The sequence below is a fragment of the Falco peregrinus genome, chromosome 4 (assembly GCF_023634155.1).
Source record: "Falco peregrinus isolate bFalPer1 chromosome 4, bFalPer1.pri, whole genome shotgun sequence".
Taxonomy (NCBI): Eukaryota; Metazoa; Chordata; class Aves; order Falconiformes; family Falconidae; genus Falco; species Falco peregrinus.
Window position 1 is genome coordinate 31,932,490 of NC_073724.1, and position 24,397 is coordinate 31,956,886.

A 24,397-nucleotide genomic window follows, 5' to 3' on the forward strand; every position below is an offset into this window, starting at 1 on the left:
AGCACTATCCCCCTTTTGGAAATAAAAAACTTAAACTGCTGCTGCAGATTACACTGAAGTCTAAGTAGTAGGAACAAAGAGATCTTGTGGAGATAGATTTTGTATTCAAGACCTGCAGTGCTGTGGCCAGAGAAAAGCTAGCAGGCTGACAAATGTGCACCAGTCTGATTGATTTACCACTGCTGTCTGGATACATGATACATGAACAAAATGGAACAAGGAGATGAACAAAAAGCTCAACTGTAAATAGAAATTGTTGGTCATATAAAAGTTATGGGTCAAATTGCTGACAGGAGTTACAAAATGTAACATTTCAGAGTAAAAGACCTTTCTGGCAAGTCTAGTTCTGCTTTCAGGGCCATTCAGAGTGGTGGAGGGTAATCCTTTGACTTCTAACTCCAGGTGGGCAAGTCGTTCTGCCATGGGCTTAAATGTGCTAATATTCTACAGAGCATTTTTACATACATATATGTATATGTGAAAAGTAAGGTTAAAAATCTGTGCCTAAATTTAAGGTTATTTGAATGCTTCAGTGGTTAAGTCTGGACAGCAGAACAGGACTTCCAAGCCTCGCTGTGGGCTGTATAAACTTCTTTTGATGATGCTCTGTTGTCTGCAGAGGAGTGCAGCCTGCAATGGTGTAAACACTGTTTATGTATGAGCAATTCTAGGTGTTGAGCTTCAGCACACCCTTTAAGCCTGCCTTGTATGAAAACACTGTGGTAGCAGAATATATTCCCCACTCAAAAATGGATCTCCCTCTTTTCACCATGGTGACATACACAATACATAGGTTTTCTTCCATTGCAGGTAAAAGGTTCAGCTGGATTTCTTTGTCCCATGGCTTTTGGTGAACGAGCCTTGGTGATGTGTGTGGTGTGACTACTTTGTAGCTTTAAGTGAAGAGGAACATTGTTTGCAAGCCCCTAACTTCTTTCTTACAAAGAAAGCGTTAGTGATTTAGAGTCTCCTTTATAAGAGACTTCATACACTCCTATTAGCCATGCTTGGTTATTGCTTGTCCTAAAAGGGTAAATCTGGTTTGCACACAAGATGGTTGGAGAAAAGAAATAAAAACCCAAACAAAAAGAAACCAAAGAGTAGCCATCCTTTACTCACCACACAAACAATGCTCTTCCTGCCAACTGGTTTTCAGTCTTAAACCTGTGAATCGTGTTTCCCTTATGCATTTCCCTTTATGCTTGTTTGAATGGTATGCCAAACCTGTCAGTAAGTGCTGCCTAAGAATGCTATGGTACTTAACTGCATTGTGCTACTGGAACAGCTGTAAATGTTTAACAGAGCACTCATTTAAAGAGTGATTTTATCCAGTGTGAATTTTACTGCATTCCTCCCTGATTCTACATGAAGCAGTTCCATTAGAAATACAAATAAAATGTTTGTTTCATGAAAGTCTAAACCTTTGAATCTTAGATGGATTTGGTACAAATATATATGCAACAATATTGTACACGCAGATTTTTATTTGAGTTTAATGTGTTACCTCTGAAGACTGAGTTGTATTACTGATTTGGTTACCTCTCGCTTTAAAAGATTGTGAACTATTATTTTAATCAAACTGCTCTGAGGATGTTTTCCCTTGTTAGGATAATAAAATAAGTATGGGACTGGTTTTAAACCCCTCACAATGTCTATTGTTATAAAATAGCTTAGTACAAGTAGTGGTGAAATATGATTAATTTTCATTTTGCGGCCATTCTTTTACTAACAGCAGTCTGTATTTGTCCAAATAGCAGCTTTTACAAGTGAAATAGTTACTTCTGTGTATCATTTTCCCCTAACCAAATGTTATATGAAGAAGACAGATGAGGAGGCTAAAGCATGAGGTCAAAAATGTTGATAGTGTAGAAACAGTGATATGCATCTCCTTCGCAATACACATCTTTTTCTAATTATATGGGAAGGATTTTCCTTTATGTGCAATCAGTAGTTGTGAGTATTAATAGCTGTTGAACTGTATTATTTCTTAATTCTATGAGGGAATTAGATATGCTGTATTGATGTAGCTGATTTTTCAATCAGTCCTTCAGGGTGGCTTAATTGTTGAATGGTAGATAATATTGTTTTTTCATTCTGAAATATGCTGACACTGCTAAAGATTTTAATTAGGTCTCAGTTCATCAAAGTGTATACATACATGCATGTGTGTTACAGCCTGCATTACACATGTATAAAAAAATTCACATTTCAGAGTTGATTTATTATTTATCTCAAACACCCATTTGAAACATCTGAAAAGGAGCAGAGCAGTAGCTCTGTCATTCCTGATGCTAGGGAAACCTTATTTCCTGTAGGTTAGGGTCTTGAAGTTGACTGATTTTAATGAGGGAAAAAAAAAAAAAAAAAGCACCAATTGTTTTTTTCCCCTGTGAGTTAGCATTTAGAGGCTCTTCATCTTGCTGGAATCTGGTTCCTAATAAGGTGCAGGCTCACAACATGGGTTTGCACAGTGGAAAAATTATGAGGCTCCCACTTTTCCAGCTGCATGATCACAAAACATGTATGAACTTAATTATCCTGAAACCTATTACCTACCCATTTGTGAAAGTGATTTGAAAATGGCTAATAGCTTCAAATATTGGAAAGGAGAAGGTAGGAGAAAAGGTGAGAACAAGGGCAAAATCACTCAGCATGCATGTGCAGAAGCATTGATGTGACTGCATAAATCTCTTTGCCTTAAGATATCAGGTGTAGGGGAGTAGACAATGGAAAGGGGGAACCAGCAGAGATCTGGAAGAGAAAACGAAGGGAAAGGGCACATGGCCAGGTAGGTGCACTGTGGAGCTGCAAAGGTGTTTTCATGTAGGTGTTGAAAAGGAAGAATCAGTGGGATGTTTTGAAGGAAGAACAAATAAATTACAAGAGAAGCTGAGTAAAAAAGATTTGATGACTAGGGACATGTATATTGGAAAAGGTCATGGAAATGACTGAGAGGTGAGGCAATGGGACACTGAGGTCAATGTCACAGCAGGAAGTGAGGTGACACGTGGCCCCAGTCCAAGGCAGTTGTTACATGTTGAAAATTGCGGTTGTTCTCAGGGACTTTTCTTCACTGGAGCCATAGGAGGTACCTGAGACTTGAAGGTTCAAGGGACTGCAAAAGGTGTGGCTTTGAAAGAAAAGAACAGAAATTGGAAGTTGATAGAAATGTCTCAACCAAGCCATGGAAACAATTTTTGAAAAGTAGAGGGAAGTGGTCTAATAAAAAAGTAACTCTTTTTGCTTGGTGTGTTTCTGGTGCCTTGAGAAGGAAAGTGTTTCAGCAGCCAATTGAAAAGTTATAGTGTATGTGGGCTTTATTTACATTTCTACATATTATTTTGTCTGTTCACAGTCAATAATATTGTGCTGTATTAAAATGACAATCAGCGGAAATATTGTCAATGAAACATTTTTTTGTCAGATTGGTGTTTCACGCTGTCTTTTATGAAATCCAGTCAGTGATCCTACAATGAAGTTTCTGTTGATATTTTGGTTGAAACTGCTGGCATGTTATTACACTTAAGTGTTGCTGAACTTTGACTGTTGAAATTGAGGCTTGGGATGTAATACCAAAATATATTTCCTTTGGTAGTAAATATTTAAAGAGGTCCTTACCATTTCCCCAGTTGCTTATGCAGTAGTGGCTGCATAGTTGTGTGCAGATTGCTTCCAGGGAAGTGGTCTGAACTGGGGAGGAGGAAGAAAGGGAATTGTAGTTTTACTAGTCCAGTTTGTAGGAATACCCTAGAGAGGCAGAAACTGATGTGAGTGAGTTGGTTTATAAGCTACAGAGACCTACAGAGGAGGCAGCTCAAGGATCCCTTACATTTTCTGCAGAAGCAAAGTCTGTATAAATGGAGCTGTCTCCTTATTTTTCCAAGTTGTGAAGCACTTTTCAAAATATTACATGTTAGTTATTGATTTTTAGTGGTCTCTTCCCTCCTGCTGGCACCCTTGCTGCCTACTTCACATGTTGTTTTCAGTAAATCTTCATTGTGTAAATTTCAGTGTAACAAAAATGAGTAATGTCTCAGTCCCTTTACTTGTTCTTTAATGTCAACAAAAATTATTTGGGGCATTTCTAACAATCTTCACTAAAAGCATTGATGGTAAAAATGTCATTATTTTCCTTATGAACCATGAAACCAAACTAAATTGTGAAAGTATGAGGGAAGATGATGCAGTATTAGATGCCAAAGATTACCATGCGATTTTGTTTAGAGAAATGCTGGAGGTTTTCAAATGTCAAATAGATTCCAGTTGTGTAATTTGAGGATCAAATTGTATTAAGGCTCATACTTAAAGTAAAATAACACCATTTGCTGGCTTGATTCCATTAATCTTCAATAAAAGTGAGTTCATAACTGAACGTGACCTTTTTAAATCAAGGTTTCAGGTAGATTTCAGAACCTCAATAGTTACAATTTTGAAAGGAAAAATACCAGTATTTTTGTACATCTTGGCTAATGTAGTTTTTTAAACACAATTATGGTTCATAACCAAGCAGTTCAGTTTCCTTTTAACTTTTAATATGCTCATATCTCCTGAACTTCAGTAATAATCTGTGTGTGTGTCTGTAGGTAGGTCTGCTGTAGTTTGCATGTACAGTACAGTTGCCATATGCTGCCTAAAACTTGGACTTTGAGTTGTGATTATACGTCTGTGTCAAATAGCTTTGGTAAGGCACCTTTTGAAATTCACACACATGCTGTCTATTAAGTCCTCACTCTTTTGTTGCCTTTAATGTTTCTTAAACTCTGCCCAGCTTCCAATTTCTGTACTTTTATTTTAAAAAGAATGTACTGCTTTTCTCCCTAGAAAATACAGGCAGAAAGTACATGTTGTTGTATGAAGTATTACATGAAGTTAAAGCTACAAGACTTGAGTATGCACCTCAAAGTTCATTCTATCTTATGAACCATCAGGGCTGGATTTGGGAGCCCTGGAGAAAAAAAGAGGGCATTAGAAGAAGCAGGCAGAGATAGGGAACTTCACATGAGTTCATTAATGGACAGTTCCAAATCTGCCTGCACTAAAAATTCATTAATTCTGCATATGGAAAAGAAATTTAGAAACCTATTAAGAACCTGTAGAACTATATTTGTAGTTATCATTTGAGCATGCTTATAGCAGAGTTCTTTGTTCTGGAAATTTGTCTCTACGCTTAAATGAGGAAGGCATAATACCAACCGATGCTGTAAAATTCTTAAAAGTATATACCAGTATGTATGCTCTGAGAAGTGATGAAAGAAGACAGTTGGAGAAGGGACTAGTCACCCAGTGTAATTTAAAGGAAACCACACTAATAGTATTGTTTAAGACTTTGGCAATCACATGATCTATTGTTAGTTTATTCAGACATTACAATCCTTGTGGTTCTTTGCCACCCTTTTTTGTTTTAAATGTTTGAAGCAGGTATATTAGGGAGAAATGCCATCTTTGTGATGCTGATAATGCCCATAAAAACCTCATTTGCAGCACTGATGAAGTCAAAATCTTGACTCCTCTTGTCAGGATATCAGGCAGGATATCAGTCCTGCCTAGTTTTTGGCTACTTACTGAATATAGAAAATAGGCCAAGTTGAGTTTATAGTTTAACACAGACTTGTAGTACAGAAATGAGATGACTTCCAGCCTCACTAATGAACTCCATTCTAGCAGTACCTCTAGAAAGCATCAAGCTTCTAGGTAGGCAAGCATTGTAAGCATTCTAACATGAAGTTTTAAGGTATAGGATATGTGTAGGTGACATCTCTAAATGCTCAATTAAACTTTTCATTTCATGAAGCACTTCTGATTGTAGCACAATCAGCGTGGGGGGATGTTAGGTTGCGCCTCCAGTTTAGCCTTTGCAGCTGTTTCTGAGTGTTGATGCATCTCTAGCTCGAAATGCTCTTCTCCCCTCTGGATAAGATTTTACTTCTTCTGAGTCTCTCCATTACTTTTACCAGATATTAGATCACGTCCCAGGAATCCTGGTGAATCAGCCAAATGATTTTCTGATCTGATTCACATCTGGACACCATTCATACCACAGGTGAAAGCAGTGCCTCTGGCTTTGTGAGGGTGTTCCCAAAAAAACACAGAAAGCAAGGCGGGCTTTTTCTGGGGGAGTAAAGGCAGTCCAGAAGTAATCTGGAAGGCTGTGAGAAATAATGCTTTTATAAATGGAATTTGTTAAAAAGGAACCTAAAAACTACAAAAACCAAAGAGAGATGAACATTTTTGATGGCTATATATCCCATATTTTACAATTTTAGTAGTACATTTTGGGTATTCTGTGTGATTTTAATAATTCTAGAAACAATGTGTATGAAGCGCATTGTGCACCAGCGAAGCAAGTGGATATATGCTAGTATTCAACATATATCTTTTTCTTCTTTTTTTTTTTTTTTTTTTTTTTTTTTTAGATCACCTTTTGCTGCTGTCACAGATTACTCGGTAACAAGAAATAATGTCATACAGCTCTGTCTGGAACTAACAACAATAGTACAACAGGTATGAGACCATCTGTTTAGCAGTTTATTCTTTCCTAAATTGTAAATGGCCATTACCTTCTTCACACAATTCTCTGTCTATATCATTGTCTAACAAAAATAAGGGAATGCTGGTACTTAGTAAATGCTTTATTAAAATTCTGCTTCCTGGTTTTTTAATACTAGCTTGGATTGTGCTGTATATATACCTCTGCTTATCTCAGTAGTGACATTCATCTTGGGTTTTCTAGGCTAATACCTTTACTATAAATTTGCAAAATCTACTTGATAATTTGCATATTTAATTTCCTTTTCTTTAATTTTTAATTAAATGTCTGGTTCAAAAGGTCTGTATGTACTGGACTTCACCTGCTTTTTTATACAATTTATATCGTTTAGGCACCTGTTAAGATGACACATGTCCCCATGAGGCTAGAATAGTTTTGATATGTTTTTGTACATACTACCTTCATGAAATCCAGAAGTAGTTACTGAGAAGCACTTGCTTAGTGGGCTTCATTTGGGAGTGCAATCTGGAGAACCTTCCCTACCCTTTTGTTGCTTCTCTGTGTGTGGTTTAGGTCAGTCCCTATCTTTGCCTGTTGTTCTGCTGAAACTGAAAAGTCTTTTTTGCTACAAGTTCAAACTAAAGTTGATACCAAATTCTGTAGAAATAACCTAGGAAGTTAAAATAGTTCTATGCAGTTGAGCATCATCATTTACCCTGGTGCATGATTTCTGAGACCAATCTGCTACTGGTGGCTGTGAAGGGCCTTGGTACCATCCTATTCCATCAGTTGACTATGTGGTGCAGCAGTGTGCCCATCATGCAGAGGGAAATGGGAGCAGAGAGGGCTGCCTCTCCTGGTGGTCCAGCAACAGCAGAGGGAAGGGACCAGTGCTGCCAAGTAAAGTTGGAGGGAGTGTTTGCATTTGAGCAAGTAGAGTGAAGAGAAAGGGAGAGTGGGCTAGGTAGGAGCACTGAGGAGACTTTTCCTGGTTTTCAGAAACATCACTTCAAAATGAGGAAAAGCTAAACTTCTGCTATGGCTTCTTGGCATGACTTTGTATGACGATATTCTCCCTTTTATAAAAGAAATGCATTTTTTTCTGACCCTTTCATAAATGTGTGCAACACTGACAGTTAGTTGGGTTTGCCTCCCACTTGAGTTGGAGAAGACCGGTATTGTTAATCGTGCGTGTTCAAGCTTGGGAAATGAAAGTTTCCCACTTTTCTGTATTATTGTTATTATTATTATTATTAATTTCCCCTCAATTATAAGTGGGGTTTTGATGTGGAAATGGAGCATGGGTTGTTCCCTCCCCAAAGGCCACACAGTGACAGTGCCTGTTTGTTTCCCAGGCCTGAGGGCCCTGCCAGCCCTGTCCTTCAGCCACCCTGCGCTCCCCAATGTGCTTCTCACTATCACCCTGCCTCAAACTGGGATGGAGGTGCCAGCGGTGGTGGCTGTGAAAGAAGAGCCCAGGCCTTCATTTTCTTGTCTGCCTTTTGCGCGATGCATGGTTTTTATCTGTTGCCCTGTAGCTGCTTGTGCCCTTGTTGAGCTGTAAGAAGGAGTCAGTACTCTGGGAAAAGGAGTCATGGTGGGCACCTCTTCGCCTTGGCCAAACTGCTCGTTTTCCACAGAAGTAGCTGTGGAAAGCATCACCATCCAGTTTTTCAGTTGAGGGGAAGAGCCATCCAATCCCTTTTCATGTGTCCACTATTAGTGAGAAAGTGGGTAAAATACCAACTGCCACAGTATTTCCCAGGAATTAGCTCAGTATCAGTTCATTTCCTTACAAATTCATCCCTTTCCATGATACTACTAATTAGCTATGATGTAGGTAAATATTTCTCTATGTGTATTTTTCAGTCTGAATGAGAGCAAATGTTACTATTTAATACCTGTGGAGAACAGCATTTTTATCTTTGCCAAAACTGACATGATTCCTCAATCAGGAAGCAGTTCAGTACATGAATTCATACTTTGAAGTCAAAAGGAGCATTTATGTGCCTAAATTGAAGCATGCTTTGAAATTGGATTGCACTGTAGTCAGAAGAATGATGAAAAATTCCCTTAGTAGTCCCAGACACATGTGGCTTTATCTCTACTTAAAACAAATACATTCCAAAATAGAATTTCAAAATGTCTTCACTGAGCTTTTCTTTTACATGATCACTGAACACACTGAAAAACTTCATTGTGCTTTCATAAGGCTTTAAACAGAATGTTGTATCATGTTATCAGGTGTTTTTTCTCCCTCAGAAGCTTTTTTCTTTTGTATGCAAAGTATGTTTCAGTACTTCACTAACTTACGATAATTTATATTTAATTAGAAAATGTTTTTTTCTTTGTGAAAGACCCACAGAACTCAATGTTACAATTTTTTTTGTAACAGAGCTAACAACAGTTTTTTTATAAAGCTTAATGGTTTATTAAAAGAATATACAGTCTGTATGTTTTTTTATACCTTTGACTTTTTTAAAGGCATTCATACAATTTAAAAATAGAACTCCAGTATTCACCACAGCAACTGAGCACCAGCATGATTGAAACAATTTTTTTGGTGTTGTTTAAACTACAGCCAACACTCAGATTTTATTAACCAAAAATTATTTTTTAGTCAAGGTAGAGGAAAAAAAGCTAAAATTAAGCTTTATGGCTTAATGGCTTGCTTGAATTATTTTGCGTGTTTTGAGGCTAACTGTAATGTCAGTGTTTCTTCATTGAATTAAGTGTTTTTGGGTCCCCCCATCCCCCATCCCGTTATCAGTGCTAAATGGATAAAGAAGAAAAAAATGACAGAATTATGGCATGCTCTTAGAAGTATGAAGCCTAAGATAAGAAAATCTACTGAGTGTCTGTGCTTTAACCCTTAAATAATTAAAAAAGTTAGAGTTATAGTACCTACTTAGAGACAGACTTCGGAATAAAATGTGGAATGGCACACATTTTGTTTTAACCATTTTCTGTGTATTGCCCAAGACCCAAGTAACAGGCCAACATGCAGTGGACATTTGCCAGCGGAAGCTGGTCCCTCAGAGCACTGCAAGTTATTATTGTAACCTGCTTTGTATTCACACTAATCATCTGCTTCTATGCAGCTGTTTTATTTTGGCTTAGGGATTCTTTTTCTCCCCCTTAGTACTGTAGGATATTGTTTCATAGGCACTTCCTGCAGGTTTTCACTCTTAAAGCCATCCTTCTTGCTGATGGCTTATTTAATTCAGGGCTTGCATTCTTGTTTCATTTTTGTAATCAACTCTTCCCTTGCAGCAGAACACTGGAGTTAAAAAAAGAATTTAAAAACATCAGTGAGACTATAATGATTTTTGCTACCATTACCTTGCACTCCATGCCTTTCTCTCCTACACCTATCTGCTTCCCCATCAGAACTGGAGGCTGACCATTACCTGTTTTCTGCTTTACACAGCAATAAGTAAAAAGGACCTGTTCATTCGTGATGGTACAAGATGGATTTTGAAGGGATATGGGCATACAGGTGGAGGGGTTTGCGTGTCAGATTGTTTTGGGTTGTGCTTTTTTCCCTTTTGGTGCATTCATTGATGTAAATTTGAGTCAGCAGAATTGTTCCAGTCACAAATGCCTATAAGGAAGAACATGAGTGACTCCTTGTCATTATGGCATTCATCAAAGTGTTGTGATTGACTTAGCTGGGGTGTTCAGCTTCAGAGTGTGCCAGGAACTGGTCCTTTTAAGTGTGCTTGTTCTGTTTTAGAAAGGTAGCAGTAGCTACAATAATAACTGTAAGGAACAGAGGATTTATTGCTTTCTTAGGCAGTCTGTAGGTGGCTTTTACTATCATTCTCAATGCTGTTATTCTTCAGGAATCCACTAAGGTTTCACTAAAGAAGCTTTCTTCTTTAGAATTAAAACCCTGGAAATCTTGGGAATATCTGAAAAGTCTAATTTTATATCGAATTTGTAAGTTACCAGACGTTTGAAGAAGACTTTACTGCCGAATGCCGTAGTTAGTAGTGAACATTAGTAGCACTTGTCATTATTTTTACTTTCTTTAATCAGCTTTCACAATGATTTGCTGTGTTTATTTGGTTTTAAAACCACTGATGTTTATCTCACAGCTTTAATGTCTTGTGGGATTTACTTAGCAAGATGCTTCAGCAGAAGCATAGCTGTAGGCCTTGTAAATACTCCTTTATAAAAGCTTCACTGCAATTACTTCTCTGCCTAAACACCTTTCTGAAGTGAGACTATGCAGTAGAAGCAGTTCTGTGCAACAGGGATGGAGATCAAGAACAGTCATGGATCGGGTGACATGGATCGGGCTTGCACTGTTGTCACAGAGCATACTTCTCATGTCATCTGTCTCACAGCAACATTTGGAGGTAAACTCAGATTTTGTGTGACATTGGGTGAGAACCTGAGTGATGCAATTTGGGAGGTGGTGGCCAGGATGGAAGATAGCTAAGAAGGACCAATACAGCCATCCACAAGTACTCTGTCTGGACATATAGGCACATGGGATTTTGAGCTAAAAGCCCTAATATAGTGCACATATAGAAGTGCCCTGTGCCTCAGCTGAATGTTTTTGAGTTACTTTTTCTAATTTCAAACACCTTTAAATGGAGAATTAAGTGTCCGTAAACATCATGCCTTGATAGACTCACTTCACATGCTAGTGGGGTGATCTTTGTTGGGCTTCTAGCCATTGGTGTCTTTCAGATAAAAGATACTGAAAAGGATCACAATTTATTTCTTGAGTAATGCACTATTTTTGTGCGATGTGTTTTTTATAATCAAAAGGCTGTAACTTGCATGACAATGTTACAAAACAAATGTTTCCAATATTAAGTCTCACTGAGAAACTAAGTGTAAGCTTGTTTTCTAGTTTAAAGGATAAAAAGGGAGTTTACTTTCTTAGCCCCCTGCCCCAACTCAGAATTGAAATACAATAATATAAAATGGCTGTGTTTATTTGGTAAGGCCAGTATCAAATACATGAATAGAGAATAATAATTAAATCCTTAGTACTATTGTTACTAAGTATCTCTCATATTATCTTTTATTTCACAATTCCTCACTGTTTATTTTAAGTACCAATTATTAAGGACTTTAAGGACTCGCTAAATATACGTTAAATTTTTTGAATTTTAGCTCATACCAAGTAGCTAATTACCTCAGGTATCTTTAGCTAATAAACTGGCTTTAACAGTTTAGTGGCATGAATGTTTGATCAGTTTCTCATTAAAACTGCTTTGTGCTTCTGGATTGTTGGTATTTTCAAAGCAACATGTGTTTGATGGAAACAGTTATGTATTAAATTTTAAAGTTTCTAATTTAAATTGTCAATATTATTCCTTCCACCACAATTTTATTATCAAATGCTTGCAGAAAAATCTTTGCTAGCCTGCTGTGGTAATAATCCCTTTCCTCTCCCCCTTTTTTTATGAAAATACTTCATGGTGAGGAGGCCATGTTCTTGGAATTTAATATATCTATATGCATAATACACTGTTTATACAAAATGCCCCATTTCTGATAAGTGTGCAAGTAGGAGGGTTAAGTGTGCAAGTGGGTACAGATATGGTGAAAAGTTAAAAACAGAATTAAGAAGACCCCCTTGAAAACAGTACCCAGGCAATATCTGCCTATTGTACATGGAATCCAAATAGTATTCATCTGGGAATGTTATAACTCATTGCAAGTAACGCTGATAGAAATTTAGACTTGCCTTGTATCCTTCAGGTGCTTCTCTTATGCAAGATTTTCTGTTGCGTAAGGTTCAAACAATTTCTCAGCAGCAGTGGTGTTTCAGGATATGTATTAACCTGTGCAATTGTTTTCTTCACATTTAGAAATCATTGTATAATGTATAAGGTAAAACAGAATTTAAAGAATTGTTGGAAATATGAAACTGGTTTTTGTTTACAAGAAGCTCTTTCAGAGTAGTTTCAATTTATGCTCTTTAACAATGTTTTTCTCTTTTCATAGTAGAGTAACTTATTTCTCTATAGCACACTTTTATGGAAAATTTCAGTTGTGATTTAATGTAATGTAAAAGTACTTGAGGTGCTCAACATTGATGCCTTTTTGTGATTCTGGTAGTTTATTTCTGCTATTTTATTACACTTTTTTGTTTCCCTTGAATGCCTTACTTGTAGGTATATTGTTTTGTCTTTTGATTTAAGTTCCGAAGTCCTTTTTGAAATAGGATTGGACTCAGAGCAGCTCAAAGGTTAAAATATCAAAAATAGTCTATAGGGTTATGAACCACTACTAGAAATAATTTGATGCCTCATTAGTTGTCTTTGAGATACATGCTGTAAAGAGTTTATTTTTTTCCCCAAAACTTGTGTAGTCTATAATGTGATATTTTCAAAGTAGCTGATGAAGCAACAGCATGCTTAAATAAAAACCCACCCTGTAAAGCCTTGTGGATTTGTTAGCTCTGGGTTTTTTTCCATTCTTAAAGAAAGTTGTTTCTTTACCTTGTGGGTGGAAGAAGAAAGAAAACATCCCCAAAACCCCAAAAAGATTGCTGAGTATGTAAGAAGCTTAGTGACTAAAAAGTAAAAATGGGTTGGTATTGGCTTGTTTGTTTTGTTTTGTTTTGTTTTGTTTTCTTCCAGGTTAATGTTTTGCAGCCTCTGAACATGGGGAAAAATGAAACACATAGCTGAATAATTTGTAAAATAGAGTAGTCTTTTTGATGGGCCATATGCTGGTAAACAAATGCACCTGCTAAATTTTTCCAAGAAAAGGAGCCTGGGTGGGTCAAGGTGACAGTGAATGAGTCAGGGACTGTTGGGTTAATTCATGCACTCATGGAAGCACTTGCATAAAGTAGCAGAAAGTTGATGGAAACTGAGATGAAGTGTAGACGGGGAAAAATGTGTTTCAGTATCTCCTATGTTTACTTTAAAGAAAACCTTTTTTTCTTAGACTGATTGTTGTGAGCACTGTGTCAGGGCACTGCACGTTAAGTGGCATCACAGTTTCCATTTGAATAGAGGCAAACAGGATATGCCATGCTTCCTGTGTAATTCTTTATAAATGCTAAATTTAATCATTAATGAAGATGGATTAAAATTATGTTGGTCATATCAGTAGAAGTGAAGACTGAGACTCTGCATTTCTTTTACTTTGGAAACTGATTTCCCTTTCCAGAGACAGTATGATTTCTGCAGCTGGCTACAGTGAAGCAACGTTTCACTTCAGTATAGTGAATTACAGAAACTATATTTTCCTAAGTAGCTTGTAGAAGCCTCAAGCATGAAAAAGTGTAGGGTCAGTCTTTATTTCAGGAAAATAATGTGAGGTATGTGTGTCTTTGTTTGCTTAAAGCCATTAAAAATACATAAAGAATTTCAGATGATCCAATATGAAACATTCAAGTCATAGCTGAGCCTGAAATGCCACCTATCTAAATATCATTACTTTTTCTCACGTGCAATTAATTTTTTCTCTGTTGGCAGAATAACCACCTAGGCTCTATATGAAACATATTGTGCTGCAACTGTGCTTTATAAACCAGAATTCTTTTTCATGGCAGTACTAGAGAAAAAGCAGAAGTGAAAAAATAAGAGGTTACTTACCTCTAAATGGTCTTGCAAGTGACATTGAAAGCTTAAGATCTGCACAACACATTGTGCTACAAACTCTATTTTGCATGTCAGCAATAAAAGATTTAGTTCTGAATGCATGACGCTTATTTTTCTGCATTAGAAGTGTGGAAAGAAAGGGTATTTTGACTTTGTTTTTTCACTTGTGGATGGAACATTTTTGCCTCATTTTCAGCCTCTCATTTGTTGGTAGTTTCAGTGGATTTAAAATTTACCTGCTGCATAGAGAAATCACCCTAAGATCTGAAATTCAATTTAGATCATGTAAGTGCTTAGATTCTAGCAGGTTATATGAGTAAGTATCAGTGTGATATTAGTCAATGCTAAAATACTTGCTATGGTTTCTGACCTGGTGGTATACCAGCTCATTTTAGAAATGGCACAGTAGGAAGAAGTGTTACTGTCTATATGGATATTAAGAACTAATATGTGACCAGGTCCCAAAGGAAAGCATGATGTCATTTACAGAAAGGAGAGTAAAAATAATTGGAAATGAAGAATTCCTTCAGAAACAGGGAAGAAAAGAGCTTAGTATACACATTGCATCTCTCTTAATCCAGCAAGCAGTTTTTCCCAGTAGTTGTTTGATCTGTGGGTGATTTATGTAAGTTGTGTTAAATTTTTACATGAAGTATTCTGTTACTATGGTGATAGGTGCCACTCCACACAGATTGTTTAAATAAAATTAAGGCAATTCTTTGTACTCAGTAAGCTGGGTAATTACTGCTAGTTTGTACACAAGGGTTATGACCTTGGAGAACTGCAGGTTCATTAAATATTCAGGGAAAGGCTCTAGAAGCATTTGTGTAGATTGCATAGGTAATGTCCTTTTATGTAGTATTTGTTTTTAATAGCTTGTATTATATTTTTCACAACAGAGATTTTTTTTTTTTCCCTCTTCCCTTAGTATCTTAAATGGTGTGTGCTCACCATTCTGGTTTCTCCTATCTGTCAGTTCTCACACGTTTCTGATGAGAGAGGACAGAGTGGGTTGCTGCAGATACAGATGGGCCCTGGCTTTAACGCAGAATGGCCAGGGAGTAATAATAGAGTGAGGATGCCATAGACCCAGTGGCAAGAAACCACAAAGATTAAATAATGGTAGCATAAATGGGAAAGAAAGCAAATATTTCTGAACAGCAGTGGGAAGAAAATTGACAGGATTTGTGTGGGAAGCGAAGAGGAGTTGAAAATGGCACCCTGGTTGTGAGCTTGTGGGACATAAGGTGCTGGAATTGTTGACAGAGATAGGGAAAGAAGAGAGGAGTAGGGAGGGCTTAGGAAGAAACGTGATTTCAGCTTTTCAGCATACTGTGTTAGGGCTGGTGGCAAATATCCAGAAGGAGATTCTGAACTGCGAATGTGAACAGAAGGGATGAGAGCTCTGTGACTCATCTGCACAGAGATGATAATTAAAGCAGCATGGTTTTAGGAGGCTGCTGAGCAGTAGGGAAGAGATTGCAGAAAAGGGGAGAGTTGAGGACAGAGCTCACTGGGACTGTGGCAGTCAGAAGGAGGAGGGATAGCCATGACAGAAGACTTTTGGAGCAGCTCAGTGGGAAGAAAGTCAGGGAAAGCATGTATTTTGTGATGTCCACTTAGAAATAATGTATTGGTTTTTAACAAAGACTGTAATTTTTAAAATTCATTTTGTATGGCAGCAGCCAAAGGTTACCTGTGCAGGCACTGTGCTGTTGCATAGTTTAAAAGGAGCTTGCTATTGCATTTTAGGTAATGAGACAGGAAAAAGCTATTTCCTTTCCCCTCTGTCTATTCCAAACATTTGTAATTGTCAGTGTCCCCAAGGCCCACACCTTTTGTGTCCAAAGTCCTGCTAGACCTCTTAAAATCTATGATGTGGCAAAGCATCTCAGGGAATCTCTGCCTGTGTCATGCTCTTAATTTTGCATAATAATCTTTGCCTGTTGCCAGTGGAGAATGTTAGCTTGTCAACTTCTGTATCTTTGTGGGTATTTAAGAGTTTTTTGTTTCTTGTTTATGTGAAGGAGGGTTGGAGAGGAGGGACTTAAACAGAACTGTATATCTGGCAATTTGTATTGTATTATTCCAGTAATTATCCAGGCATACCTGTAAATCACAGTCTGAGCAAAGTTCCCCAATGTGCCTCAGTTTTCTAGTTGTCATGCTCTACAGAACACAGTATTTTGCTATAGCCTATATTATATCAATCAGGTTTATTGTTTCTAAGTTGTTACTGCTTAATCCTCCCATCAGTTGTATTAGATATATTTTCCATACATTTTATAAGTAGAAAAAAGCTAAATTAACCTAACCTATCTTACACCTCTTTGGAAAGTATGTACCATTGTCTTGGTCTGAGAAAAGCAATGAAGGGTAGTAATAAATGAAGGTACTATGAAAGCTAGGAAACTTTTGCCTTCTTTACGTATTGGCAAAGCTTTAGGCTTTGTCATTTTTGTTGAGAACTTTTCTAAGAATCTTCAGTGACGACTCCAGCAAACCTCAGTCTTGTGGCTTTCTTGCCATAGCTGAATTGGGCAGAATTCAAACCAAACGAGCCTTTCTAGAGCCAATGGCATAAATTCCCTAGAGCTAGTGACACTTGAAGAGGATCAGAACGGGCTCCTTGAAGCCAGAGCAGCTTAGTTTTGATGGTGCAGTGTGGAGGCCAGGGGGACTGGAAGTTATGATCTAAGCATTCTCAAGTTAATTATTTTTTATTGTTGCTAAGTAGCAAGACCGACAGACTGTCCATTTGACATATACTGGTATTAAAGGATTCAGTTACAGTTTTAATCAATTTGAGAAGCAAAGGGATTTAAAGGATGGCTTGGCTTAATTCCAACCAATGGCTACATTGCCTAAGAGAGATTTTATGCCAGAGGTTTGGCAAAGTATGAGAGTCTGAACCCTCTTTTAGCAATCATGTAATTCATTATTTTTGTTACAAATAGAGAACTGGAGTTACATACTTTATTACATTTTCTGTAACTTCAAAATAATGGTGACAGCAATTCTATCAGACATCTGTTTTTGAGCAGTACATAAAATCTAGCTGTTGCCCTCTTAAAACTAGGCATGGAAGATGTGTGGGATTGCTCATGAAAGATGCACTTCCCAGGCAATTTCACCACCGCTTTTAACATGGTGTTCCTAACCTGGCCTACATTTTCTCAGCAAAACACTAGTTAAACATTGCAATATACACAAACACACACATGTAAATTGCCTTCATGTAAATTCATTTGGACTGTAGAGGAAAACAAATGAAAAAGACAGTGAAGAAGATCCACTAGAAGCAGCTTGAAAGCTGCCTGGAGAACAAATGCTCTCATGGCAAACTCTTGTTCTTTGCAAGTTTCTCCAGTTGACTCCACATCTGCAGCACCATACAGCCTGCTTTTGAGCAAAACTGCTATTATACAAATTCACGAAGGACATATTTGAGCTAATATGTTATACGAGAATCCGGAGATCTGGTTTTTGTTCTTGACAGTCGTGTAATCTGCTTCTGTATCAGTTCTGCTTAGGAAATTTCCTTGCCTTAGAGGAAGAAATAAATTAGGATGACTAAATATACATGAGGAAGTAAGGGATTCTGCTGAACAAGAAAATACAGTGAAAGAAGTCCACGCCATCTCTTGAGCCCTCTGATCTAAGGATTACTAAAAATACTGAAATGGTTGGTGATTTGTTGCTGCAAGAATTAATAAACAAATTTCTACAATTATCTCTTTTTGTATCCCTTGACTATTAGTACATATATATTTTATTTTTTGAGCTATCATAACTTTGTACTGAAGTTAAGTCATGGAGTTGACAGTAACTTATGAGTGCCAAGAAGAGTGCAGTGCAGTGGCTGCCTAGAATATGTTGCAAATCTGTGAATAATAATATAGTAGTAGTAACAACGGTTTCAAGATTATAGCCTGCAAGTACGCTGAGAGGAGAAGTGTTTGACAGGTAATTGCAATAGGTAATTTGACAGGTTGCCAACTTAGACTTGTAAACCAGATACGCAAAAATAGAAGTATTTTCTGCTGAATATTATCCCATATTTATGGTGGTGGAGAACTGCATGAACATTTCTTCCATGTGGGCTATGTGAGCAGTAGGATGAGTTTGGAGGTCTTCCAGATCTCAGTACTTCACAATTTGAGTTGAGATTTAAGCAACTGAGGTTCAAAGAAAAGGACTAAAGAGTAAGAAAAGTTCTGGTGTAATTAGCTGACCACATTCCCCACTTCTGTGATATACTAAGACAAATGTTTAAAAAGAAGGCAACAATAGTGAGGGGGGAAGAAAATAAAATGGAAAAACAAAGCATCGTAGACATTGCTTTTGAAAAATAAAGTCCACAAATATTTGTATTCTATATATGTTGCCTCATGTGTGAATTGTTGTAACGATGTCTGGGGCAGGGTAGGGTGAGATGTGTACATTTTGCAACATTGTCACCAGCCAGTGCTGTCTAATTCATTGGATTTAATTTAAATTTATTTAGTAATTATGACTTACGACATCGTGATAGGATCTTCACCAATAAAACTTGTAATCTTTGTAGAAATAATGCAGAATTGGGGTTATGAAGGTCAGAAGTTCCGGAAGAAACGTAAGTGATGCCTTTCAGTTGCAGAGTAGCATAGGTCTTGCTAGTCTTAAAACTAGATTTTAAAATTATACTGGGATTGCAAGAGCAGAAGAACCCTATCCCTGATTGTTGTGGTTTGTTCTTGTTGTTCTTACCTTCGTCCCTTACTGCATTTTTTCCCTTTTTCTTCCTTTTTTGGACCTCATGTTTCCCTTTTTATAGGATCTTAGCCTAGTTCCAGCTGCCTCTACAAAGGTCACTTTTGTCATTTTTCATGCATGAGGCAGAGCTGGAAAGAGTGACCGTGAAAATCTGATATTAGTAATTAAGTTGTTCCGCCTTATTCCCCTCCTATTTCTCTTTCTTTGTGGATGGTACTTTCCCATTTTCCTCTCTGGAACCTGCCAATGGCCAGTATTTGACTACATCTTCAGGAACTATCAAGTAACACAGAACTGCTTTTGTTGCTTTATTAGCAATCTCTGTTCTTAATCTTTTAGAAAATAATGCACATTTAGAAGACCACCTTATTTTGTTTCAGCTGTTTTGGTTGATCATTTAGATGAAGACCATATAGTTTTGTTTATAGTAAGTCAGTGGATATATGTGTGAAGCTCAGAGAATAAGCAGGTAGAAAAAATATCTCTTCCTTGCTATATCTGTGTATTTTAGTTCAGGGATAATGACAGTATTGTTTCTCCAAGTGAATAGCAAATTATTAGCTTGTGTAGGAGTAAAGCTTGGTTGCAGATTTTTTTCTGTGATCCTGCTTTTCTAAAGTAGAAAAAAGTTGATGTTAAACTTGCATATGATCTGTTTATTACTTAATTGCAATGTTTTGATGCTGTGGTTAAACAGATATTTAAGAAGATCTTTCAGGAATAAGATATGGGCTTGTAGCCTAGGTATGGGAGGAAGAGATGTTCTCCAGCTGTGGGTGGTGTGCTATTAGGCATACAAATTTATTTCTAATTGCATAGTTAGCGACTCCTTTTATAGTTCTCAAGTGCTTTAGGCTCTTTTAGTTGAAATGAAATGGGTATGAAAAAGCAATGATTGTAAATGGTAAAGGCCCCCAGTAATAAGCATTCAGTTTATCGGTCTACCTAAAGGATGTTTGAGGAGTGTGGGCACAGCTATCCTCAGCACTTGCTTAAAGACAAAGCACAAAGCAATGGAGTGACTTACAAGGTCTAAGGGGAAATACACTGTTCACTATGAAAGTGACATGTAGACATGTAGGTTTTGCTTTTGGGATCATTCAGAAGCAGTCTCAGCCCTCATTCTCTAGGGGTGGCCGCAGGAAGTTAAAATGAGCTTGCTGTGATGCAGGGATCAGCTTGGTGACCTTTCCTAGGTTTATTTGAATCCTAGACTTCAGGGCTACTCTGGGCTATGCCTATGGATCTTTGCATTCCTGCACGCTTCCCTGAGTTCATGCTTGAATTATGTTTACTTGGCTGTTATTCATGTATGGAAAAAGTATATTTGGGAATTGTTTTTTTACTTAAGCATTGTGTTTACTCTCATTCAGTTCTTATGTCTTTTATGGGTTATTGAACTGTTAATTTTTCTCGTGCCTGAATATGAAGATGTAGCATCAACGATCAGCTGTCTGCTGTGTGATGAACTCATTTAGCAATTCCTCTTCCCAGCCCATGGATTGATAGGGAATTGTGTGTTGAGGAGAGAATTTTAAGAGGGAGGCCACCTGCCTCTATACATAGACTGGATGCCTGAGAAGTTTTCCACTTGCTTTACTGTCTTTTGTAGCTTCAGAAATTATTCTTTTATATATATACACTCTTGGCTTGTCAGGAATGAGCATGTTTCTTTAGCTTTCATCATGATTTTGTGAAAGAGTTTAATTTCAAGGATGTAACAGTGTTTCTCTGTTATTCACTGGTTTCTTGGTTGTAATGAACCTCTACAGCATCTAAGAACCCAGAATCCTTCCTCTCTTAGTAGTGAGACTTCTCAAAACAGTATCCTTTTTAAACTGAATGTTTAAACTTATAGTAAAATCTTCCTATTACCAATTAAATAATTATGTCTGCTTAAAAGCACTTTTTTTCCCTTCAATATGAACATTACAATCACTTCCTGCTATTTTTGCAAAATGATTCATAAGAAACCATGTAGAACATAGATGTATCCAGATTGAAAATGTTACATGCCTTCCCACATAAAGCGATGAAATGTGTGTTTTGCTACTGAGATTGCAAATACTTCATTGATGTCTGCATATAATTAAGCATGTTAGATTTGCTTTCCAGCTATACTTACTGGCAAATGTTTCCTGAATGCCAACAGCTGTTATTAGGAAAATAAATGATCAACCTGCTGCTTCTGCATAGGTTGCTTTATATAAAGCTTAAGAACACATTGGCTTTTCTTGCCTGAGTAACACTAGAAGCCTTTCATGGATTAGAAGTTAGGTTTTTTTAAATGGTTGCATATAATAAAGTTGGTTTTCTAACAGGATAAACTGATTTAAAAATCAGACTTAAAACATGAAACTTGGTCACATTTTTCATGTGGGTTATTAGGTGGGCTATAAAGTCCATTCTAAACAGAGCTTACGCTAACTCCCATGAAGCTACAGTGTCTGATGAACTTAGAAAAGTGGTTATTTCGCCAGTGTTAGTTGTGTTTCATGTGCTTTATGCCTTACTAATCCCATGTCACTATATCCGCTGAGATTTTGACCTGTCAGAAAAACTTTCACAGCTCTCAGCCTCCCATCTGTTAGCCTTGCTTGTGGAAATCGCCTCACAGGCTTCATAAGGTGACAACAATGTGTGTGCAGTCCCCCACAGACTGTATGTAATAAGATGGTCCAACTCAAGTTTCTTGTGCGTTTTGTATTCTGTGTTTGTCTTCCCTCCCATTGCATGGAGTGTTATAAACAACTAGTGGTTCCTTTTTCTCTTCTTTTGCCTGCCAGGGTTTTCCTTCTCTTCTGTGGCAGGGTGTACAAACATGCCAGTTCAGCTCAGCTCAGCAGGAATTGTGCCCCCCAGTTATCTTTCATAGTTACTTCAGACTACTGCTGGCACCTCTGTCTTTCAGTGTTACCACTAAAAGCGGGTAATTTTTGTCAGTGGTCTGGGACTGTTGGTTGAAGCCACTTGTCTGGCGTACATGTGACTAGCTGGTATGTGCCAAAAGGGTGTAAAGTTGAGGAAGATCATTATCTGTTTCAGGAAAAGAAGCAACAAGAAGTAGTAAATAGATTCAAACATTTACCAGTATTTCCTTTCTGTGGTGACTTCACACTTCGGTTACATGAATCTTTCCGTTCCTTTTGAAATCTTTTGTTTCACCCTGAAGACTTTTCAATTCAGTTTAATTCCTTTTAAGGATAAATCTAGAAAGGGCGAATGATTAGATCAATTTAACCTGCCTTTTCTGCTTTACTTTTTCAGGATTGCACTGTATATGAAACAGAGAATAAAATTCTTCATGTGGTGAGTAGTGTTTGGATATCTGTTAATTAATTAATCTGTTAATTAATCTGTTAATCTGTAGTCTATAGACTACATAGAATTATAGTGCTGCATGTTTTCTGCTTTTTCTGTGCAGTGCCAGTGTGATAATGAGCTAGTCTGGGTGTGACTGAGTGAACGTATGGAACTACTTGTGAATAGGTAATGACATTACAAAAGCTGAACTTGACACGTGAGGAGCCAGGAACTTTGCAAAGGCTTGCGTTTGTCTGGCTCAGGCCCATCTGTTATTTGTAAATCATGGTCAGAAGAATGATTTTGAAAAATGGCTTTTTTTGAGAGAGAGAGAGAGAGAGAGAGAGCTGGTTGCTAGGCTTCTGTAAAATCATATATATTTAAGTCAGTGATACAGCTTCATTTATACAGCTTCATTCCTCATAGCAGTATGGAACTAGTCTAGTGATAGGAAAATTAATGCAATTCTTTTTAATTCTCAGCATAAATACAATGGTCCATTCTCAGGATCTGTAGTGCTATTGATAATAAATAAAGCAGGTGAAAGTCATCAGGTCATCAGAACACAGGATGAGTTTGAAAGGCTGATACAACTACTGTGTTGGAGAGTCAACAGCTTGAATAAACTTTGTCTGAAAACTGCACCTAGGTTTTAGATATTAAATTGCATTTCATGTTGTGGCTTACTTCGTTAAGTATTAAGTTGACCCATAGCTTGTTTCTGAAAGTTAGATATGAAGATGCTATTCCTAAGAGTGAGTAATAAACTGGTTTAATTTATTCACTGTATTTTACATTTAGGCAGGTTTTGATATCTTAAGATTCTTATTACTGGAGCTTAAGCAAGAAAATACTCCATTTCTTTATTTCAAAATGTGAGCTTCCCAGTAAATTTTGCTATACGTTGTTTTGTTTATTTGGTTTTTTTTCCTTTTCCCAGCACTCCTATATTGAGTGCTTGGCAAGATGAATTTCATAAGCTTTTGATGCTTTGGTTTCACAGTGATGTGGAATAAAATATGTCCTTGTATTTTTAAGTTTCACTAGTATTTTTCCCCTGTGGGACACAAAGAATTAACAATTTTAGTGAGGCTGACATCATCATCTTTGCTAGGCTGATCTCTGCAAGTATTTAAGTAATGAAGTTTTTAATTGCATAATCTTGGCAAAAGTTGAAGTGCTGCAAGTTTGAAATGATTATACATAGCCTGGTTTTCACTACATGCTTGTTTTCTGCTGTAAGAGCCAAGAGTTCCAACATCTACTGTATACAGTATATGTCTTTTACGAAAAGGATTGTAAAGGTAGCTGGCAGTGTTTAGAAATCATGAAGCACCAGTTAATACAGTCTTCAACAGAAAATTTTGAGGAAACTGGGAGGGATTCATTTAAGATACATGAGTGCACACATTTGAGACAGGTTTCTAAAAGTTACGTTATCTTACATCATTCAGACTTACATAGGCTTATTTCTTTAATCCACAGTAACTTCATTGTGGTGACAGGTGGACATGTGCATTACTGTGGAGACCTTAATTAGCTTCTACAATTAGTGCTCAAATTTGCAAGGAAACATGAACAGAGCGCTGAATGTTTTACTGAAGCCTAGGATTAAACTTGATTCATTTCTGACCATGTTGCATTTCAGCCGATGGATGGGATTGCATGGGGCAAAAGCTGACCAAAAGCAGTCAAGAAAAGAGGTAAATCTGTGACTGAATGATTAAAAGGTGGGATTTGAAATCACATTTTGAATTTGAAGGGGAGTATTTTACACGTGCAGCTAAAAAAGTTGATGACAGAATTGAAACTGAAGCAGTCACAATTCCCTCTAACCCCTCTCCTTGGAAGACAGAAAAAGACGTTGTGGCTTTAGCCCATCTGACAATTTGGGGAGGAGCACCCTTAACAGATAGATTAAAAAAAGAGGGGAAAAGCCTACTGATGTCAAAATCTTGAGAGAGTGCATGGTATTTTCATGCCAGTGTCAGAGAAGAGAGGAGGTTAGATACCTTATGAGATAACAATATCTCAGTGCATGATTACAAACTAGATTAAAGATGTTCTAGAGGGAAATTAAGAATTTAAGTCTCCTGTTATAGACTGTGCATCCAGTAAATTCAGAGGTGAATGTTAAAAAGAAGGCTCTCCAATGTAAAAAGAATAGTAGTAAGTGTTGGTAAAGGCACAGAAAGAATCTTGAATGAGAAGTGCTGGGAGAACTAGGAAAAACTGGGGAGGACATGTACACATATATTACGTATAGAGAAAT

The 24,397-nt window shown here is 37.3% G+C and overlaps 1 protein-coding gene across 6 annotated transcripts in view; it reads left to right on the plus strand.

Annotated features, from left to right (window-relative positions):
• Positions 1–24,397, plus strand: part of CNKSR2 (connector enhancer of kinase suppressor of Ras 2) — a 220,812-nt gene that overhangs the window by 56,364 nt on the left and 140,051 nt on the right. For all 6 annotated transcript variants that reach the window (XM_055802894.1, XM_055802895.1, XM_055802896.1 and 3 more), the window contains exons 4-5: positions 6,414–6,501; positions 22,090–22,131. In XM_055802894.1, the coding sequence (XP_055658869.1) occupies positions 6,414–6,501; positions 22,090–22,131 (130 nt within the window). The remainder of the gene's footprint in view (positions 1–6,413; positions 6,502–22,089; positions 22,132–24,397) is intronic.